This window comes from Papilio machaon, chromosome 17 (genome assembly GCF_912999745.1).
Source record: "Papilio machaon chromosome 17, ilPapMach1.1, whole genome shotgun sequence".
Classification (NCBI taxonomy): Eukaryota; Metazoa; Arthropoda; class Insecta; order Lepidoptera; family Papilionidae; genus Papilio; species Papilio machaon.
Window position 1 is genome coordinate 6492233 of NC_060002.1, and position 22433 is coordinate 6514665.

Sequence of the window (22433 nt, forward strand, 5' to 3'; positions counted from 1 at the left end):
TTAACGTTTGACGAAAAAGTTTTTCGAAGATTTACTCAAATATTTAGATGAAAATTAAAATTATTTCGGCATAATAAAAGTCTTGAAAACCTATCAAACTATAGACAGAATAAAGGGCAATGTACCGTAAGTACAACTAATAACTAATAAAATAACAATGTCTGCAATATCTCGCGTTCAAAGGAAGTCGGCATCAAGTCAGATTAGTCGTAATTAGGACAGATCATTAAAATGAATATTAAAATAAACTGCCATGATTCATCCTAAATTAATGCATGTACATAATAATTTTAATTAAGTAACAATTATTATTTTGAAATAAGATTTCTAAACGATGTAATAAAAAAAATAATTTTGCAAATGTAAATTTATATGCGCAAAATATATTTAATTTATTTGACGTACTGAAAGGCTTGTTTTTACAAAATAGACGAAAACGACCCAGTAAAGAATATGAAACGACTTAAATTTTTCTCATATTTCAGATTTTTTAATTACACAAATTCATTTTAAAACAAAGGAAACTAAAGCTGTTCTGCCATTAAAGTTTAATAAATATATATCGACATTTTTTAAATACAATGTTTATATTAATGTGTACAATGACATCAATTGACAAACATAACATACATCATCCTGTACCGAGACCCGTAACAAGGTTTATGAACTTACAACTTTCAATTCATAATATAACAATCGATTAGCAATACAAAAAGCTAGAAAATAGTTCTCGAAATTACACAATACGACCGGTCTAAAGACCCTAACAATACTTCGCGTCTACAGATTACTAGACATTAACAATAGCTGTAGTAGGGTCCTCTGTACGAAAACTGTATTCTATACTAAAGGGTGTTTGTAACAGTTGAAGTCGAGAGGCGGATTTTCAACAACCGGCGACAAATTACATGGGTCCGCGGACGCCGCATTGTTTAACGTAAACCACACGTTGTATACTAGCTCGGAGAGTTACAGGCCAAATAATTTTAATGTTTTTAAACCGAACTATAATTAGTAAACCTTTACAAATAACACAAAAAGAGTCATGTCAAGTCATGGTTATCTCCATCCATACATTAATTAGCGTGCCTCAAAACGTCACTTATTGAAGGAAAAAGGTGTTACAATATTGTACACATTTGTATTGTATAATGTAATAAAATATTTCTGTGTACTGATAAAAGATTTCTACAGGCAAAGAATTAAAAAGTATAGAAGTATTTAATAAAGTTAGGTGAATTAGTTTTAGGTAGAGTCCCGTTTCAACCTAAGTTCATGGCGACCCTACACTCGACAATAGCACCTCGTGACAATTTCGGATGCGTCGCATTCACGAAATTGCTGCAAATAACAGTGTCACAGGAAACAGAGCGGGGCCATGACAACGTTAATTATCCGGTGGGTGAAGGAGCCATTGAAAACCAACAGTACTATTCCACCGTCACAACTTTCATTCATAAAAATATTATTAACTCTACTAATGTTTTTATATAAATGTATCGACAGTGAAAACACACGGATACAATTAGTAACTTCGTGCACAAAATATTTTACTACAAGCCGTTGCCCGCGACTCTGTCCACGCGGAATTTAAAAAAAAACTTAATAAGTATCCTATGCGTTCTTCCAGACTATGTTATACATCTGTGCCAAATTTCATTAAGATCCGTCATACCTTCGAGGTCCGAGATACCTTCAAACAAACATCCATCCATTGATCTAAACATTCGCATTTATAATATTAGTAAGAAGTAAGATTTAACCGTTTGTACTGTAAATTAAATGTCTTTTAATCATTGCTTCCCTTAGCATTCTTATAATGCTTAGCTTACTTTTCCTGTTTACCCTATTCCTACAATAACACAGAGAACTATCACATTACATTGACGTCAATATGTTTTGTTCAATAGTATCGGATTACATGCAGACTGAGCGGAGTAAATATATGTAACGATGAGTTTGCACCGCCTATACACATTTACAAAAACATATCCTCATCTCATTATCATTAAAAATTCACACATACACATGTTTTCCTATGAATGTTTCGGTAGTAGAAACTCAACAAGCGTAAATATTTTGTACAACGATATTTCCTGTTCTAAATATTCATGCTTCCTTAATAAAATACATTTTTTTTTTCAAACACCACATCTTAATTCTAATTCTAGCTATTAATTACATCTCTGTATCTACATCTCTATATCTATCTATATATATAAAAGAAAGTTGTGTTGGTTACACTATTTATAACTCAAGAACGGCTGAATCGATTTGACTGAAAATTGATGGGCAGGTAGCTTAGAACCAGGAAACAGACATAGGATAATTTTTACCCCGTTTTCTATTTTTTATTCCGCGCGGACGGAGTCGCGGGTAAAAGCTAGTTTAATATACAAAGAACTGTGTTTGCGAATATTTTAAAAAAGTATTAAAGCTTCCAGATGTTTGCTCTATATAAATCCGTCGTTCGATATCGGGAGCACGAGCCTAAGGGAGAGCACCCTTGGGATGCTAACACAAATATTTACATGGAGGAAGTATTCTTGAGATAGAATCGATTTCATTCAATCGGCACTGGATTGTTGCTCAAATTATTAACGGGATAGAAATTAACATCTTCGATTTCATGATAAATATTCAAAATAATTTATTAAAATTTAATTATCGGATCAGTATAATATCAAAGGTAAAACTGAAAAAAATTCTTAAATCTGCCAAAATTATAATTACACTCTAAAATTCTCCATCTTCATCACAATCCATGGCCTTCCACCATTTCAAAGGGATCAACAGCGAAACAACATCTCTTTCATTTCAGTTAAAAACAATAATTTATGTACGAGCACAACTTGTTACATCGCAACGTTTTCCGACACGACGATAGCAACAGGGTATTATCAGCAAATCCAATATATTAACTGCAGTTCTGCGAGCGCACTATGGACTTAGCTTTAAATGCTTCAACGATTTAAGACGATAAAGTATTACTTAAGGCGGGTATTCAGTCAAATCTTTTTCTTACTATTTAAACAAAAATATTAATAAAAAACTTGAGAGGTGTCAAGGGACACCCGGATGGAACGAAGTTCCTTTCGATTAATTAGTGAAGGAACCAATGTTTATTCTATGAATAAAAAACTTGAGTCTTCACAAGAAGTACATTTTATTTCTATGAATTTTCGTTATATATTGTCACGTCGTTGCCATGGTGAAGTAGCGCTCATTCGTCGTTAACATTCTATAGCAAAAAGTATCGTGACAACGTTTCGTAAGAATTTTTTCCGTCTAGCCCCCTTTCACAACGCGCGATAAGGAACTTCGTTCCAAAAACAAATCACAAACTTTCTTATAATCAATCAAAACATCACGATAATCGGAGGGGAAGATTTGTAAGAAAAATATCCTTGACTTCCCCTTCGCAAGTTCCCTAAAGTCCCCCATGTAACATAACAGGCGTAACATACGGGAGTCATGGGCGGCGTCACAAAATCGACCCGACTGACTCACTCACCAACACTGATCGAGAACAAAAGGTAAAAATGATTCATTTGTATCTTAACTATATTTAAAAACATGATACAATGACATGGTACTAAGTTTACACACAAAAAAAATCTATTAATCTAACTAAAATTATAAATGTGAATGTTTGAATGGATGTTTGTTTGAAGATATCACCAGAACGGCTTAACAGATCACGATGTAAGTCTAGAAGAACACATAGGCTACATATAAAGTTTTTGAATACCACGCGGACTTAACAAGTTCAAAAGGAAGACGAAAATTAAGCCCATAAGTAACTAAACCAGAAAGTATTTGAATCGTAATTATAGAAACGTATCGAAAACAAATGTATACTAATACAACGACCTAACGTTAACGACCTTATATTACTCGTCCTAAATACTTGACAAGTACAATAAACTACAAACAAAGGTCAACGAACAGAGGAAAAAAGTATTTCTAATATAATACACTTATTGCAAATAACTGGAGAAGGAAATTGCTCCTACATTTATATTCGACAAAAGAAAATCGGTTTTAAATGTATACAGCTAGAGACACCACTATCATGTTATTACTTTAAAAAAACAAATCAAATAATTAACATAGACTGAACATATAAAATAGGCATTATCTAAAAATTTGGTACATACTAGTGTCTATCAATACGAAAGCAACTCTATAAACGAAAATAAGTGAAACAATAAACTCTTTCGACCTAGATCACGTACACGAGTTCGCAACAAATAACCCTAGGCTCCATAAAAGTTTAGGAAAGTGTACACTTTCGTTTGGTAACGTCGGTCAACCACATCGTGCCGGGTCACCGCCTAAATCTCCTTACGCTTCCGTTCCGAAGCCTCTTAACATATATTAAAGTATTTTACGACAAAGCGGTCGTACTCATCTTCCACATTGTGTGAACAATTAAATTAGACCAAGGACTTCTCGAGATAACTGAACTATGAACTTATTGATGGAAATAGCGACAGTTTCGATTCTTGTAATTTATGTGCTAAGGAATATTTTATCATAAACTTTAATATCTTGTCAAATAGTCCTATAATTTATTGAAGTTTTGCAGTCATTTTCAGTTTAACAAGAAAGATTTTAAAATAGTTAACCTCTCATGATAGAAATGTCTTCGTTAAGACTTAAAAAATAAAAAATACACATCAAGCACTAAAAGCTTGTATTAAATAAAAACATATAAAAAATTACATCTGTTTAAATCATCAAGTCAGCTTAAACCAATTCATTTTCCCAAATACGGAGACACAAAATACGTCACGAAAGCAAAGAAAATAAGGCTCGACATATCTAATTTTATAAGATGCGAAATTGAATTTAAAACAAATCTTGGTAATAAAAATAATAAATGAGGCACCATTACTTTGTTTAATTACATCATTAGTGTGGTACTGAAGCCTCATTACAAGGGAAGCCGTTCGTAAGAGGATCTCGCATGTCCCCGTTGTTAATCTCTGGGATGAACGTCGTACCGTCTGTTCCCAGAGAAATACTAACATGATATAGTTTTTCAGAACACCCTAGTATTTTTATTCCCCGAAGTTAACGTTTGAAGTCAGCACTCGGTAAACACGATCCCGTCCATCAATCGTATTCATTTTGTATACGTTAGCTCCCACAGCTGTATTTATAAATTATTTATAATATCAACGAGATCCGATAATTTGCAATTCAATAACAAGAATGTTTTATGTAACACTGAAAATACATAAATTTCGAGGGGCAAATATTGAAAATAGGTAGGATCGGTTTTATTCTGAATATCTGAATATATTTTATATTAACTATCGAAAGCGACTCAGTCGGCGTGGTATTAGAAAAAAACGTAATAAATAGCCTATGTGTTCTTCCAGACTATGATCTACATCTGTGCCAATTTTCATCAAGATACGTTAAGTCGTTCCGGAGATATCTTCAAACAAACATCCATCCATTTAAACATTCGCATTTATAATATTAGTAAAGTATTTAGTAAGATTATTCGACTACAGATTGCACAAGACCGTACCATAAAAGTGGGGAACGTGTTGAGAAAATTATTTGGTGGACCTGATAGAAAATACTGAATAAGAATTCATACTGCTATTTAAAACTAGATAAACAATATTTTTGTATGTTTTAATGAAACAAATGGAATAAAAATGTAATTGACGCTTTATGAAAATATTCGTTTAGTAATAGAAGTGTAGGATTTCTTCGGTGTAAAATACATTGTATAAGGTAAATAGTTAACGACAACTACCTATATATTACTAGCGCATTTCTTGGAACTGAATAATGTATCATATAATAAAAATAAAGAGCTGACAAACGGTAAGAAACTCAAGTAAATTAATAGACTATTACTAGGTACTGTCCTTGAAAGAAGGATGAATTTAATATGAAAAACAATAAATTTGCAGAAAATTAAACTTCTCTTTTATTCGAAATGCCATGTAATTTTCTAACGATCTGACAAATAAGTAAGTTAATGATATAAGTTAAATAGGAGAAAATAATAATACAGGCAAAAAGTTTAACCTCTCATACAAATTTACTTATTGCCACCATTAAACAGTTTAGCTAAGTTACAAAAACAACAACAATGTCAATAGAAACGTTTTGGATCGCTAATGAAATAACACAACGCTAAACTTGTCATGAAGGTTGCAATTTAATCACAAGGTTGAATTAATTTAGTATACATAAATTCGTATTATTAAAGAAAATCCTTAAATTCCTACTTTTTACAGGATATCTCAATGGAGCAAAGACATGTATCAATTTAACCGTTTACGACTAAACACAAACAAAAACGTTAATGGTCCTTCGAGTTAGATCCGAGAGTCCGAGAATCCGAGATTAATTGAGATCAGTCATGAAGCACATAGTAAAGCCATCGCTTTGAATATTAAAACATGACTAAGTCGTGAAGAATTTTCCTTTTAAATATCTCGTGACACTCATCCAGCCGCTTGTTCTACATTACATATCGTATACTATTTATAGATGGCGTTGCGATCGAATGAACAATTAGCCACGCTCCTAAAACGATTCGTGAGCATTGAAAAAAGTTACGCTTTCTCTTTGATCTTGAAATAAATACATATGAATATGAGATAAGCCTGATGAAAATAATCATACGATTTCGTATTAAAAAATTTCATTGTAAATCGATGGACTTATCCGACTTTAATCTAATTTATATTTTACTAGCTTTTGTCAGAAAAATAAACATAGCCTAGATGACTCAGTGATGTAGTTTTCTAATGGCAAAAGAATTATTGAAATCGGTCCAGTACTTTTTTAATTAATTCGTTACACAAAAAGCCATAAACATAAATTTTAAGCTAAAACCAGAGATTTAGAAAATAATATTCAATATACCAATCTAACATCAACTTTCCTTTGTTTTTTTATGAATAAAATAAATTTATATGTAAAATGCGAAACAATTTTAATCCTGCGCCGCGACTGAGATAAACGGGGCTTCCCTTTTTAAATCCACTGTACACAGGAATATACGCAAATTGCGTACAACTGTCATCGTATACATCACTGATGTTCAGCAAACGATGCGTTACTGCTAAGGACTTGCGTTGCCGACTGTACACTCGGGACGCGCATACTTCTGATAATGAATCCCGCATATAGTTATGTAAACATGCGATACGAAACACAGATGGCGACTGTGGTACAACTTAAAAGATATGTTGAGATGTAACTTTAAATAAAACATTGTCATATCTTGATGATGAAAAGATTTAATTAAATATTTGTACATGACAAACATACGTAATAATTGCGTATTATTAAAGTATTTTCATTATAAAATAGTGTTTGACGTGTGAGTAATAATTTTATAGCAATTAACAACTAACATATTAACAACAACAGTAGTAAAGTCCGCAATAACATCTGATGAAGGAATTGGCTGGCTTGAACGGTTTAATACCGACTATACAGAAGACAGGCATGAAGTTGAAGTAGTTCCGCGTATTATCTGAGGCCAGTCGGCTTCCCCTTTCCACCCTTTTCTTATAATTAAGAGATGGGAAGGAAGGTGGATTTGGAGAGGAAGGGGATAAGGAAAAGGAATCGTTCCCTTGATGTACATCCTCTCCTCTATCGTTTAAAGGTAGACAATGGTTAAAAGAATTTCCTTCGCTATTTCTACGAATTAAAGATACTCGTTAGCCAACTTTTACTATTAAAAATTACCTCATGATTGTCTCATTGATTTTAAATAGCAAATCCTATCAAGATATGTTGACTTAAAAACGTTTTTCACTGAGGTTTGATACAAAATAATACAAATTATTGAGAAAAAAGCTATCGTATCGTATGTATAAAAGCTAATTACCTATAATTGTTCTCTAGTACATTGACCTTTAATAATAGTCGTTATATCGTCAACGAGTAATAATTACCGACTACAGGTCGAGTTGTTTACTGATACTTTATTAAGACATTATTTTACAGCGGTTTTAATTATTAAAAATATGAACTTAACTCCTTGTCTTTTAGTAGAACTATATAACTTTTTTAAGGGAAAGGTCTCGTTTTTCGGGAATCAAAAGAATCATTTTTGTTTTATAAAGATCTTGATTGCAATCATTATTTGGGGATGTTAATAACTAGCTGTTCCCGTGCGGCTTCATCTGCATGAATTTTTTTTTTCGTTTTAGCTTCACAGAAAAACATAGTTTTATTGTTCAAATTGCGTAAAATTTTCTATTGCAAATGTCAAAATTCAAATGCTCAAATGTCAAAGGCCTTCAACATTGCCAGGGATTACCGATATTATGGCAATTATTCATCTTTGCTGCTGTTTGCTTGCAATTTTTGTCCCTTTCTAGTACAACATTTTATTTCTCACTCACCTCTAAGTTATATGGTGTGAATATAGCCTAAAGCGTGTCGTAATTATTACAAAAATAATTATTTATAAAATATGCCGATATTACTATGATCCTGCGTTACAAAGAAACGTTTGTTCAGGCTTTATTATATTAGTATAAAAGTATAGATAACGGTCACAAACAGAATAGATATACTTAGTTCAATAGTTAGACGTTGTCATGGTAACATCATACCGAATAGTAACTTCATCTTTTATCACTAGATTTTCCTCGCTATTTCACAGTTAATCCTTGGTATGAATCATCAGAAACGCTTTACGCTCTTAGCTTGTACTATTCTACAACAAAGAGCAGAGGAGTATCTATATGGCGTTACAACATTTGCATAACTGGTGTATTGGGATGAGTCATGCGTGCGGTTTCTATTCGTACGGCCTTTGTTGGGCCCGACGAGAATCCTTTCAACATTTAATTGGAGAGCCAACAACGAAGAACATGACTATATTTATCACTTTTATCTCTTCTATTTATCTCGATTAATGTACTTTGGCTTTATTAACGAATGCAAATGTATTTTGATAACACTAAATACTATTTTTTTATATCATAAAGTGGCAAACGAACAAACGGCCACCTGGATTGCATCCGCAAATGCAGATGCGTTGCCTACCTTTAATCAACAGAGAAGGGGACGCACAGAAAGAGGATATTTCTCCTTCCTATGCGTCCCCTCTTCCGCCAAATCCACTTCCCCTTCCTATCCTTTCCTAATAAAAAAAGGGTGGGAAGGGAAAGAGGACTAAAATTAGGCCTCTACTATTTAAAATAATTTCCACAATTCCTTGTAGAAGTTGAAGGTAATTTTGCATTTTTTTATGGAAATTTATAGATGACATAACAAATAGACGTGACATGGAAACTTTCCTTTAATATTACGAAGTAAGTTTAAAACTAGAGCTTAGTGAGCTACGAGATCTAGAACGAGAACAATGTACAGCGAACTGTATGTGACATAGAAAGACATCGGGTGTTAGTTTCGTGTAAAGTTGGCTGATAGAAGAATAAGAAAAAAAACAAAATCTCAGTCTTAGAAAAAAAAAGTTAATTTTGAAATTAAAATTTTTGGTTTTATTACCAGTTCAATTTTTTTTTCATACAAATGGTATGGGTTAAATGTTATATCTACATTGAAGTCATTTTAATGCATCTTTTATAACACAGTAACACTTTGAACAGATAACGAATATCCCTAGATATTTAGTAGGTATAAATTCAATTGAATAATTCCGTACCGTCTCCTGGTTAAGCGCGATACCAAACAGTGACGATCCGTTAATCGAGAACATCCTGCGAACACCCACGACCCGAATCACAGTTCTCACATAGTTGTCTGAGTTGCTATCACATTTGGCTATTGCCTACCTAGTTTTAGATCGATGGATGTATGTTTGTTAGAAGGTATCTCCGGAACGGCTCTACGGATGTTGATGAAATTTGGTACAGATGCTGAACATAGTCTGGAAGAACACATTGTCAACTACGCTGGCCCAGTGCGGGTGCCAGTGCCAGATATGTGCAGGTTGCATTACAATGTTTTCCTTCAACGTAAGAACGTCGGATAAATGTACATATGTAAATCGAAAATCGAAAAACACATAGTTACATTGCGGAATTCGAACCCAGTACCTACACACTACAAGTAAAGTGCTTAACCCCTGAGCTACCGACGATCTTTTCAAGCAACAGTTAGTATCTAATAAATATATAACATATTGATACATAACAACAGTATCGCTAAATAATATAGACATAATGTGAATTGTTTTCCTACAACAATACAAAGATATAAAACAGTGTTACATTCGATAAATGGAAGCACGATAACCGTTAAAGCCAGTTATCTATATCATTGCGATGGCATAAATCACGTAAGCGGCGGGCGCAAGCAAACAAACACAAGTGCAAACAGAAATACGTTATGCGATCTAAGAAGTTATATTCACGTGAGAAACAAATTCCACGAGTGAACAATGGGTAATATACTTGGTAACGAGAATCAGAGCAGTTCGTTATTAATTTATGGATTGAAACATTTGCAGGAACGTGGTTAAAGCCACCCAAACCATTCTATTAACAGACATCTCATTAATCATTCACGTCTTGATTTCCGATTTAAGAAATCCTAGGCAATCAAATCCTAGAAATAATTTACTAGGCACAAAAATTGCTCCCTTATATCTTTAACATTTAGTAGGTAATTGTCCCTACGTTTTTTAAACATGTCATAATACTAAACATACTAACTACAAAAAGCCAAATTTCCTTTCAACATTTTGTGAACTATTTGTCTATTAACATATCCTAGATAATAGACCCATCTCAGAACTCACTCTAAATAATTATACACAAATTGTGTGTAACATGGGCGTAGTTTACGCGGCATTTCCCGTCCTTTGATATGGTTTGAGCGTAGCTTTGTACTGAGATGGTTAGAACGAGTAATTTTCATAGCGCGTCTATTTTAATATCGGAATCTGTGCAATGTACATTGGTTATTATAAACTATGAGAACTAATTTATTGTTTCGTAATTCATTCGCGGTTCACGTAAAGAAATATTAGCTATAAATACGAGAGGTTTTTAGAACTTTATCTATACAAACATTATATAGAGATTTTATTGTTTGTTTATTTGCATTGATTACGAAACTACTGAACCTGAAATATATTTCCCTTTTACAAAAATCGTTTTCGATTGTTCAATTATTATTTAATCAATATTTTTTTTACTAAATGCCAAAATAAAACGTATATGTCCAAAACAGCAAATGTGTTTCCGAACGAATTAAAAAAAAAAGAACTGTGCTAAGCTAATATTGTGTTGTATTGGCATATTTAGTCTTAAAAATCTTATAGTCCTGAAACGGTTAAGAAGTTACAATATCCTGATGTAACATAGACTGTATTTATTATGCTTTAAACTTACGTAGAATTTTGCAATTTACTTATATTAGGCAATATAAATGTGCTGTTAAACCTAATATTCATAATAAAAAAATCAATTTACGACTTGCAATATTAATTGTATTTATTACAATAGTACAGTTCTGTTGAATATTGGTAACTAGTACACCTGTATGTATCACATGAGTCAAGTGTTCCATTTCCAGGTCACATTAGAATGAACCGTCTTTTGTTTTCATTCATAATCAAAGTAGAAGACACAGAGTAACTTACATGAATATGTTTGCATTGTTTCAAATACAGAGTCATTAAAAAATTTTGCTCTACAAATGTACTGTTGTTCTAAATCTATTGTTTATTTTTTATTTTTTTATACTGGCAATAATAATATAGGCTTATAAACATTGGCCCATATGTGACTTCTTTACTGCCACAATTAACAAGAATGTGACTGTGACATTTTATATTTGAATTACTTTTCTATGGTTTGGAAGTAGCATATTTTTTTTTTGCAATATTGGTATATATAATATAGTGATGTGTAATTTATTTTTTATTTGAGCATGTTTTTTATTATTTCTATATAAAGGAAATAGACAAGTTCTTTTCCAATAGTCTATATAACTGCTGTATATTTTGATATTTATTTAAATTATGTTTAATATGTAATTAATAGAATTGTTATTCCCAAACAGCTTATGTTAGTTTAATAAACCGTTAGCATTTTATTGTTTTCAAATAAAATTCAACAAAGAAAAATGTGATTAATATTTAACCAATTAAATGAGTCCAATTAACAAATAAGCCAGGACTAATGTTATTTAGATATAAAACAATTGGCTGGTATTTGATGTTTAAACAATAAATACATTATTGTATGAAAGTTTATTTATCATTTTTAATTATTATTTTTAATTATATAATATCTATTTGTTTACAATAATTACTTTTAGTTTTAAATTCAATTTTTTATTAAACCATAATTTTTTACATGAAGTTTAAGCATATTTATTTCAGTTGCAGTATAAAAATGAATGAAAGTATTTATAGAAAAAAGAGAAACAGATTAAACATAAAAATCCTTTGTGTACCAAAACCAGGTTTTAAACAAAACACAAAATATTAAAATATCTATGCATGATAATATGTCACCGTGAATCGCCGGCCGTGTACATTTTCAGTTCTTTTAGGAAGTATTGAACATTATTTGATTAGACATCACGCAGCTCTGAATAACTAGATGATATTTCTCATACAGCAAAAACCTGGCTAGAATGTATTCATAAGATTCGTAAACGGCTAAAGTAATGAAAATAATTCCGGTCCAAGAGTGTATAATAACAAAAGTTACCTTGGAATACAGTTGGATGGCGTCCTGTCCACTTCCCAGGCGGCAAAAAGTTTCATAGGAACAGGTTTCGATGCGTTCGTCATCTTTTCGGATTTATTTTTCTCCGTCATTTTAAATCGACACTGATCAACCAGGTACAACTTTCACGGCACTTAACTGACGGTTTTAACTGCCATTGTTATTTAATCACTAAACATAACTCTAGAATCATATCAGAAATACCGCTGTACGAGAACAAATAGAACCGGCAGATAAATGCACCTATACTCAGTGCACATTCAAATCGGACTTATAATATCAGCTACGAATAAACAGCACGGCGTAGGGCGTTCGTTCGATACATTTGACACTTGACACGCAAATGTTGCCACACCCCGGGTTATAAATTTTAACATAAAGATTATGCAAAACAAAATTTGGTAATATTCACAGATAAATAAAACCTTACTTTGTGGAGTTATTTATATAAAATTAGCTATCACCCGCGACTTTGTCCGCGCTAAATTAAAAAAAAAACACTACATGAGTAACATATGTATTCTTCATCCATACTAAATTTCATCAAGATCCATGCAGTCATTCTGGAGATACCGTCTAACAAAATTCATCCATCCATCTAAACATTCGAATTTATAATATCAGTAAGCAACATCTTTTTATTAAGTTTAACAGTTGACCTTTTAGAGTAGATTCATAATTTTACAGTTCACCTGAAAAGTAAATGAACACTGCTGTATATAGATAGGCCTAATCCAGTGGTCGACAAACTTATTATTCAAAGAGCCAAAAATGAACATTAGAACAATTTAAAAAAGTTGGAGCTAAATCTGCTTGTTTTGTAAACTATTATTACACTTTATTTTAACATCAATTTGAACTACCTATCAATCTTCTAACTTAAACAAAACAATATACATGTTCTCTATTTATAGGAGATTCTCAATTTATCAAAATAAGATGTAATTTTTTTCTTACGAAATTGTTTTAAATAAAATATTATTGCGCCTCCCGTGGATATTTGTACCAGGGCCGCACTTAAAGACCGAAAAAGCCACACGCGGCTCTGGAGCCGCACTTGCCAACCACTGGTCTACTGGATGGCATCCATAGAATTTTGTATGAAATTAGGAGAACTGTTAAATCATCAATTGGTACGTTGACTTGAAGAACCAAAAACAGTTCATAAAAATATCCTTAGGTTAAAATAACACAACCAATGTATATAAAAAAAAAATGAAAAAAGGAGTATTTTTGAAGTTTCAATAAAACAAGAATTCAATCAAGAAATTTGTATTTTCAAACATAAAATATAAAAATGTATAATAGATTTATGTTAAACATAATAAAAATTATCACTACTGTATAAATCTTCATACATCTAATGGAATGGCACAAAAAAAAATCGTTTAAATATAGAAAACCCCTAATCAAGTAAAAATGTTTACTTGTAACTCAAAAACCTTGTAAAAAATCACCTATCTTATAACTACGACATTAAGACTAGACCAAATTATAACATAAAAGAGACAAATAATGTCTTAAAAATATAATTAGGGATAGTATCATTTAAAAACAAAATTGAAAATAAATCTCAAAAATATATCTCAAGTTTTACTAAAGCTTTAGTATTTTCGTTGAGTATTGATCGTACACATTTCAAATTGGTAAAATACAAAAAACATTTGCAAAAAGCAATATTTGTCTATGTTTTGTTTGTTTTTCAAATTTACATGGGATTTAAATTGCACATGTACATAAGACTGTGGTAAAGTACATAAAAAATAGTGCAGAAGAATTAAAAAAAAAACTTCAATCTATTTTTAAACCGTCTTCATTGTTTTTCTCAGTAAAGGCTTCTGTTTTTAAAACTCAATTTTCATAGAAATGATAAAAATATTGATTAATATTGTACTTGGCCATTGTGGTTGACTATGGTATAGTCACCCTTAATTTATGGTAGGCTCTGAGTCCCTCATTGGGAACATAGTGAACTGATGATAACTCCTAAATATACCGTTGAATTTTAAAACTAATTTTGGAAGTTATTTAAAAATTCTTTAAACTTATTACAAAATTTAGGAAGCACTTTTAGATGTAAAAAACTTAAAAACAAAATCATAAAAACTTACTAGAGTAAAGTTTTTTTTTTGACATGTTACGGTCATTATATCTGAGATAGAATTGGCTCAACACTTCAGTTTCCTTTGACAATATGGTGTTTGTATCTTCAATGTACTCGAGTATCATTCATGTTGATCCGTTCACTTAGCAACCTCTGGCGGACAGTCTGGTTGCGCGGATGGGTGTGCAGCGCGGAACGCCGGATGATTCTCTAGTTCTCTATCAATGCGCAGAATTATTGGAAAAGGACGTAAGTCAACGTGGAATCTGAAAAAAAACATTAGAGATTTAGAAAGTAATAAACAATACTATTATGATTGTGTTATAGTCAAAAAATCGCATTTCATTCATATTAAAAGATTAGCTGTAGCCTGCGACTCTGTCCGCGCAGAATTCAAACAAGATGTAATAAGTAGAGTATGTGTTCTTCCAGACTGATTAAGTCGACTGTTGAGCCGTTCTGGAGATACTTTCCAACATCCATCCAAACATTCACATCTATATCTATATATATAAAAGAAAGTCGTGTTAGTTACACTATTTTTAACGGCTGAATCGATTTGACTGAAAATTGGTGGGCAGAGCTTAGAACCAGGAAACGGACATAGGATCATTTTTACCCTGTTTTCTATTTTTTGTTCCGCGCGGACGGAGTCGAGGGTAAAAGCTAGTTAATAATAAATAGCAGCAAAATATATATATATCCAAATAATGTATGCAGTATTACTAAATGTATCAATGTTTTTACAAACTACTGAGACTACCTCCTTGCATTAAACACTTGTGGCACAAGACAGCAGTCAGCCAAGGTGATTTCATCTCCCACACAATACTTCCCCGCTGATGAAGACAGCAATTTCTCCACAGCTCTAAATCCTCGCATGATCCAATGCTGCGCCCACTCCTTCTTCTTCTCTTCTCCCACATGTATCAGAACTATTAGATTTTGAAGGGGTTGTATACCTGATGAAATAACCTGAAGTAACAATGTTACATAATTAATTTACTATTAAAAATAATTGTAATAAATTCCAAGTTGATATTTTCAACACTTCACTTCAACTTAATTTTACCCGACTGATGGAGGAAGGTACGCAAATGAAGGGGAAATATTTTCTTTCTATTCAAGGGACAAACTTCTGTCAATGAAAGGTAAGCAGATGCCTATAGGTTTCGGGAGCTTTGCTCTTTCAGCCAATTAAGGTAGCTGCTTGCTCATTTGTCATCTTATTAAATAAATAACACAACCAACAAAGTGACTTGGAAATAACTAATCCTATATTTAGAGTACTGTAGTAATAGTTTGACTTACCTCACATATTTCTCTTACTTTGGCTCTCTTGTAACAATCTTGTGGCATTAGTGGCCTTTGTGGCCGAGTTTCTTCTAGATAATGCATTATACTCAAAGATTCTATTATTGTATGCCCATCTGAAATAAGAAATAAGTAATGTTTTTTTAGAATATAATATTTATTTTTATTAGTATTAATTATCTGTCCATATCAAATTATGCATATGTTTTTATGTTTTGCACTAAATGTTTATTAAAAACACACTTATTGAAATTATTACTTCCGATGAAAAGATCCAATAAAATTCCGCATTTCGTCTGAGGAGTGTGGTGGCGGAGGCCTAATTTTAGTCCTCTTTCCCTTCTCACCCTTTTCTTATAAGGAAGGATGGGATTTAATGGAGGAGGAGATGCATAGGAAGGTTAAATATTCTCTTTTTGTGCATCTCCTTCTTTGTCGATTGAGGGTCGGCAATGCAACTACAATTGCGAATGTCTATGGGCAGCGACCGCTTCACCATTTCGGCGAATTCATGTGGCTGCTTGCTTGTTTGCCACCTTTTAATATAAAAAAAAAGATATCCTATCTGATTATCATTTATTAATCAGTCTTTATATTTAGTTTTATGAATTACAACTTACCAATAGATAATGATGGTACTTGCTCCATTGGATTGACTTCCCTGTATTCATTGCAGTGTTGTTCCCCACCCCCTTTTATAAGGCTAACAGCTTTGATGTCATATGGAATCTCTTTCAAATTGAGAGCAATTCTCACACGCCATGAGCATGAGCTCCGCCAGTATGAATATAGTACTGGCTAAAAAGTTGAGAAAAAAAAGTATTAAAAAAAATTATAAGAATTAAAAATTAAAAAAATTATGAAAATTATTTTTTATCAGAGCTGGGTTTGATGCTTTTGTCATTAAAGACTTTTGTAAGGTGCATGTTTTTATTGCCAATCTAAAAAGAAGCCAAACAGGAGGAAGGAAGAAAGGAAATTTTGATAAGAAATAGTAAAAGAGAACAAATTGACATATATATTACATTGACTTATAAATTAATTTTATACACATTAATGGAAACACCCAGAAAACTTGTATAAATTAAAACTGGTTCAACTAGTTGCAAAATCTAATCTGCAACTTTGGAATATTTTTTTTTTAAATTTCTAATCAATAACAAAATAAAACCTTTTGTGTTATTTCTTGCTTGCTCATGGCTATCACTTGATATTTATATTTTTCACGTAATAATTAGAATTGTAATATTGTCTAGGATGCTGCTGAGATCGCGAGACAAACAAAACTGTTGCTGATAACTTGTAGCTGGCACTCTAGAAAACCGGTATGTAAATATGAATAAAAACAAGTTGTTATTAACTTACCTTTGCCATGGCGGGAATATTTCCGTTATATTTCGAGTAGAAAGCAATTTTGGCGGCGTTTTATTCAGCGGTATAATAAAAATTTGTTTTATAAATGTTTAAAGACCCCACGGAAATTCAATTTTTTTAATGTTGTAAATTGATTTTAATATTTTTTTCCATACACGAACGATGATATACATAAAAAAATTATTAATACCTTAGTTTGTTTTCGTTAATTTAATTACAAAACCTGAATTCTAAAAAGAAAATGCTAATCGAAAGCCCGCATGAATTCGTGAATCTGAAGTGGCCTTGAAGTTTGACATTTACGTTTACGATCGGATACTGTAACAAGTTGTTCATCTAAGTGGAGCTATGATTTTGGAATTTATTGTAATAAAGTAAGCTATTCACTAGAAATAGGGCCATTTTATATGGTACTCTGATTAATAAAAAATAAGCTTAAAAAAAGTAGGCGGAGCTTAAAAACAAAATACTTTTTCATTATTAGCTTATCACGAACTTCTCACTGTTTACTTGTTTACTTTTCATATTCCGCCATCGTCGTGCTATTTCAAAATAAGTACTTGTATTTTGTAAATTGTTGTTTTTTTACAGATTTTAATACAAAGAACGCGTTTCCTTAACTTTTATCGACATAAATTATTATTTATGTATGTATGCACTATCATTATTCCTTTTAAAATGGCGCGGGTAATTAGTAAACAGTTTACTATCCAAGGAAATAATTTAAACTTTGTATGAAACTGCCTGAGTTTGATTTTTTTTAATGTTTTATATGTAATAAAAAGTATTCGTCAATATGACTACAGAAGTTGTTTCAACATTTTTTTGCGAAAAACCTTCAGCGTTGGAAAATGAGAACAAAGAAGTCGAAGATTTAAGTATTCAGTTCCTTAATTTGATTGATGAACTAAACAAAAAACTTGAAACATTCCCATTTCCAGCAGCTATAAAATGCATTTATAATCCAACAATATACGCAAGACAAACCTTTGAAATGTACGTTCGTAAATACTGCAATACAAAAAAATCTATAATGTTTTTTGGGATGAACCCAGGACCTTTTGGAATGTCACAAACTGGCGTAAGTGAGTGTTATCATTTATTTATTTTATATGGGAGTCGTACAGCTAAAGTAATAGCACTACCAACTACCATAGTTGTTTTGGGAGCCAATAAAAATACCTCAATTGTAGATATTGTTTGACTTTATCAGTGGGGAATGGAATTTATCGTAAACTAATGCAAAATTATTGATTGATAAAATATTTACTATAACAATTTACCAAAGAAAACTATTGTAAAGGGATAACTTGTTAATTTAAAAAGAAAAAAAATATAGTTTGTGTCTATGAAGTTATTTAAAGTGATATATAGTCTAAAAATTCATGCAGGTACCTTTTGGAGACGTGAGTTCTGTGAGAGATTGGTTGGGTATAGAAGGGCCTGTTGGAAAGCCACCCAAAGAGTTAGAAACCCGTCCTGTTAGAGGCTTTGAATGTACTAGAACTGAGGTAAACAAATAATATATTTTATTTAATACTTAAGTTAAAGTCACTGGTGTTTGTCATATATTGCAAACTTTTATAAATGCAATATGTTCACGTGTACATTGGATTATTGTTGCACGCATTTGGAAATTAAAAATGAAACATTATTACAGATAAGTGGCAAAAGATTCTGGGGCTTGTTAAAAGAAATATGTGGCACTCCTGAGAAATTTTTCGAAACAAGCTTTGTCTACAACTATTTAAATCAGCAATGGATGAAGACAAACGGTTGCAACCTCACTCCGGGTGACTTCAAAGTAATTTTTTTAAATAGAATAGGGCTAATAAAAAAATGCACTATATAATTTACATGTTAGGTACACAATTTTATTAGAAAAACTTTGGAGGAGTCTCTTATAAAATAACACTGTCCGTTGCTTTGCAGGTAACTGAAATGAAAGCATTGTATGAAATTTGTGATCCAATTTTTATAAAAGTTTTGGAACTGTATAAGGTGCAAACAATCATTGCTGTTGGTAAGTTTTGTGAAACTCGAGCACATAAAGCAATTGAAGAATATCTACCATCTAAAAGGAAAACTATTAAGGTATATTTGTCAAGTTATTTTTGGCTATAATTTTTTTTTTGATCTTATTTAAATTACAACTGGATTATTGCAATAATAATAATAATACTAAAACTTTATTATGGACACATAGTCCATACAAAATCAACTTAGAAATAAAATAAATAAAATTACAACATATGTAGACATGTCCACATGGCTAATACGGGACAGTTCAAGCCCACTCTATCAATAATTTGCTTATATTTCTTTCAACCATTCCAACTAAACTTTTGCTAGGCAAATCCTAGATCGCAGTCATGAATATCATCATCAACAGCCTTGATCTGCCCACTGCTGGGCATAGGTCTTTCCCAATGCCTTAATGCATGAACATAACAAAACTGACAGATTTTAAGCAATAATAGTATAATGTTCGTAAGAAACAGGATTCTTACCACGATTAGGCTGTTCACGGGCTGACTGGTGTTGTGCGGTAGTGTAAAAAATGTTAAAGATAGCCGTATCGGTCTACCTTCTTTCTGATTCGGCGACCACTACCACTGTCCGCGTTCTCACTGCACATTAAGTCCGCACTCAGTGTTATTTTTGTTTGTCGACAACAGTCAAAGAGCCTAATCGTAGTAAGAATCCCGTTTCTTACGAACATTATATTAGTAAAAACCACGAAAGTTTAAAGTTATATAACAATAGTATGTTCAGATGTAGTATATACATAAATCATTACAATCGCACTTACTAAAGTTACAGTAAATTTTAAGGTACTGTATCTCCCACACCCGAGTCCTCGTACAGTCAACAATAACAACTGGGATCAAAAGGCACTTGAATATCTAGAAAGGTATGATTTATTAAAGTATTATAAAGATTGATTAATTTTTATATTCATTCAGCATCACTAACCAATCTGGCAAGTTCATTGTAACAAGTAGCATAGCTGTGAAAAGCAGATTAAGAATACTCATGGATCTCCATATTACTTATGTTTATTAAATTAAAAAAATAATTATATTTTATAGATTTTTCATTTAATTTAAGTATTAAAATAAGATGATTTTATATTTAGTATTATGCTCACTTTCATGTCTTTTGTTTGTACATTATTATCCTATTTAATACAAGTATGTGATCTTTAATATTTAAGTATTATTTCATAAAAATACTCAACAAGTTATGAAAATAAAGATAGGTACTTAATGCAGTAAAAAAACGAATGGAGTTTTGATTCATTGTAAGCAATTAACCTTCAGGATAAACATTCCTATACAATAATGCAAATGTGACTGTTCTTGTTGTAAACTGGGTATTGTATAAAATTAGATTTTAATAAACATGCCAACTGTGATCATATCAATATATTTAATAATTGTTTTTTATTAATTAAGAAACGGCTTAACTCACGTTTGATCGTCCGGTGACGGCACCGGACGATCAAACGTGAGTTAAGCCGTTTCTTAATTAATTAATTATGATGTCTCACGAAAGTTTAAACAATTTAATTGTTTTTTATTTCCCTTTTTTTTTTGCCTATTTATAAGGTACAAATGTAAAAGAAAACCTTCCTGGTCATTAATGTACATGGCTTAGTAATTTTTTTAGTCATTTTCGCCCATTTTCAATAAGAGCCTTAGGTTACAATTAAAAAAATGTTAACAGTATAAAAATTTATATCTTACAATAAATATTACAGCTAAAACTAAAAATCCATTTTAACAATATCTTCAGCAGTTTTTGCAACCTCTTCTTTAGTTACATTCTTCACCGTTTGTTTTTCTACTGCTTTTACATTATTTTTGGGTTGCGTCTGATTTGAATCTACCTTTTTCTTGATATCAAGAAATTGTTTGTCAATTTCGCCTATTTTTTGTTTAATCTGAAAGGATAACACTTTAATTCTATATTCAAAATTAAACAGGTTTGTGTTGTATTTGTTATATCTTTACAACATTCAAATGAATTACTCAAAATATTAAACTTACATTTTTTAATCCTAGATTAACTGCCTTTGCTTTTGTTTTCTTTAAGCTTTTTGCTCCTGCCACCTTAAATACGTTTGCTTTTGGTGTTCTTTTATCTTTTTTACCCATATTTTACTATCTTAAATCGCAAATTTAACCAAAAAACCAATGTTTATATCGTCTTGGTTCGAATTTTAGGTTACAAAAATTGGGAATGTATTATTTTTAATGATTACTGTCATTTTTGCAGCATAGACAAAACTAATACAGATAACAAAGATTCATGAAGATAATCAATTGATGTTCGATATTCTTCTTCAGTGGAAAAAAAAATGTGCAAAAAATTATCAAAATAACTGAAAACATTTACATACATTCTTTCTCAGTTATCTAATTATATTTATAGTATTGTACGCAGAGATAATGAGTCTTAGTAAGGGAAAATTCTTTCCCGTTGGGCCGATCTGCCCGACCGACTGTCTGAACAATTGGTGCAATGGGAAAAAATCGGTCGAATGAGAAATTGTGTTCCCATTCGATTGATGCTAATCGAATCGACAATTTCATTGAAAATTAATTGACACAATTAAATATTTAGTATTAAGTAATCAAAGAAACGTCAAATTCCAGACATGGCAGTCGTTACGAAATTTAATTTTTTTAGTTATCTTATGGTAATTGTAAGATAAAACTAATTCAGATTGAAAATGTTTGTTTGTTATGCCATTTAGTTATGTAAAACTCAGTTTTGTCCACAACATTGATAGGTATAAAAGATATACCTTACAACCAAAAATCCAAACATGAGAGATCATAATAGCATAACCAGTTTGTATTAATTTCTTTGCAAATAAATCAATTTCATTTTTAATTTATTAAAATGAATTTTTATTCAACACG

General features: G+C 31.5%; 3 protein-coding genes across 4 annotated transcripts in view; 1 reads left to right on the forward strand and 2 right to left on the reverse strand.

Annotated features, from left to right (window-relative positions):
- LOC106716122 (phosphofurin acidic cluster sorting protein 1) overlaps positions 1-13033 on the reverse strand; it is a 76184-nt gene extending 63151 nt beyond the window's left edge. The window contains exon 1 of the mRNA XM_045682023.1: positions 12693-13033. Coding sequence (XP_045537979.1) covers positions 12693-12802 — 110 coding nt within the window. The 5' untranslated portion in view covers positions 12803-13033. The remainder of the gene's footprint in view (positions 1-12692) is intronic.
- A 1746-nt stretch (positions 13034-14779) lies between these two features.
- LOC106716148 (probable maleylacetoacetate isomerase 2) lies at positions 14780-17594 on the reverse strand. Of its 2 annotated transcripts, none has more exons than XM_014509595.2 (5): positions 17494-17594; positions 16749-16926; positions 16126-16244; positions 15578-15789; positions 14780-15080 (listed from the first exon to the last, which is right to left on the reverse strand). In XM_014509595.2, exons 1-5 carry the CDS (start codon positions 17500-17502, stop codon positions 14954-14956), a joined length of 645 nt encoding a protein of 214 aa, XP_014365081.1. In that variant the 5' UTR covers positions 17503-17594; the 3' UTR covers positions 14780-14953. The 2 variants fall into 2 exon arrangements, with proteins under 2 accessions (XP_014365081.1, XP_014365080.1); XM_014509594.2 differs by lacking the exon at positions 17494-17594 and adding an exon at positions 17300-17419.
- A 656-nt stretch (positions 17595-18250) lies between these two features.
- Positions 18251-20542, forward strand: LOC106716154 (single-strand selective monofunctional uracil DNA glycosylase). Its single transcript, XM_014509604.2, has 5 exons — positions 18251-18583; positions 18894-19013; positions 19163-19306; positions 19435-19596; positions 20337-20542. The coding sequence occupies exons 1-5, from the start codon at positions 18299-18301 to the stop codon at positions 20445-20447; spliced, it is 822 nt and encodes a 273-aa protein (XP_014365090.2). The 5' UTR covers positions 18251-18298; the 3' UTR covers positions 20448-20542.
- Positions 20543-22433: the final 1891 nt, after the last annotated feature.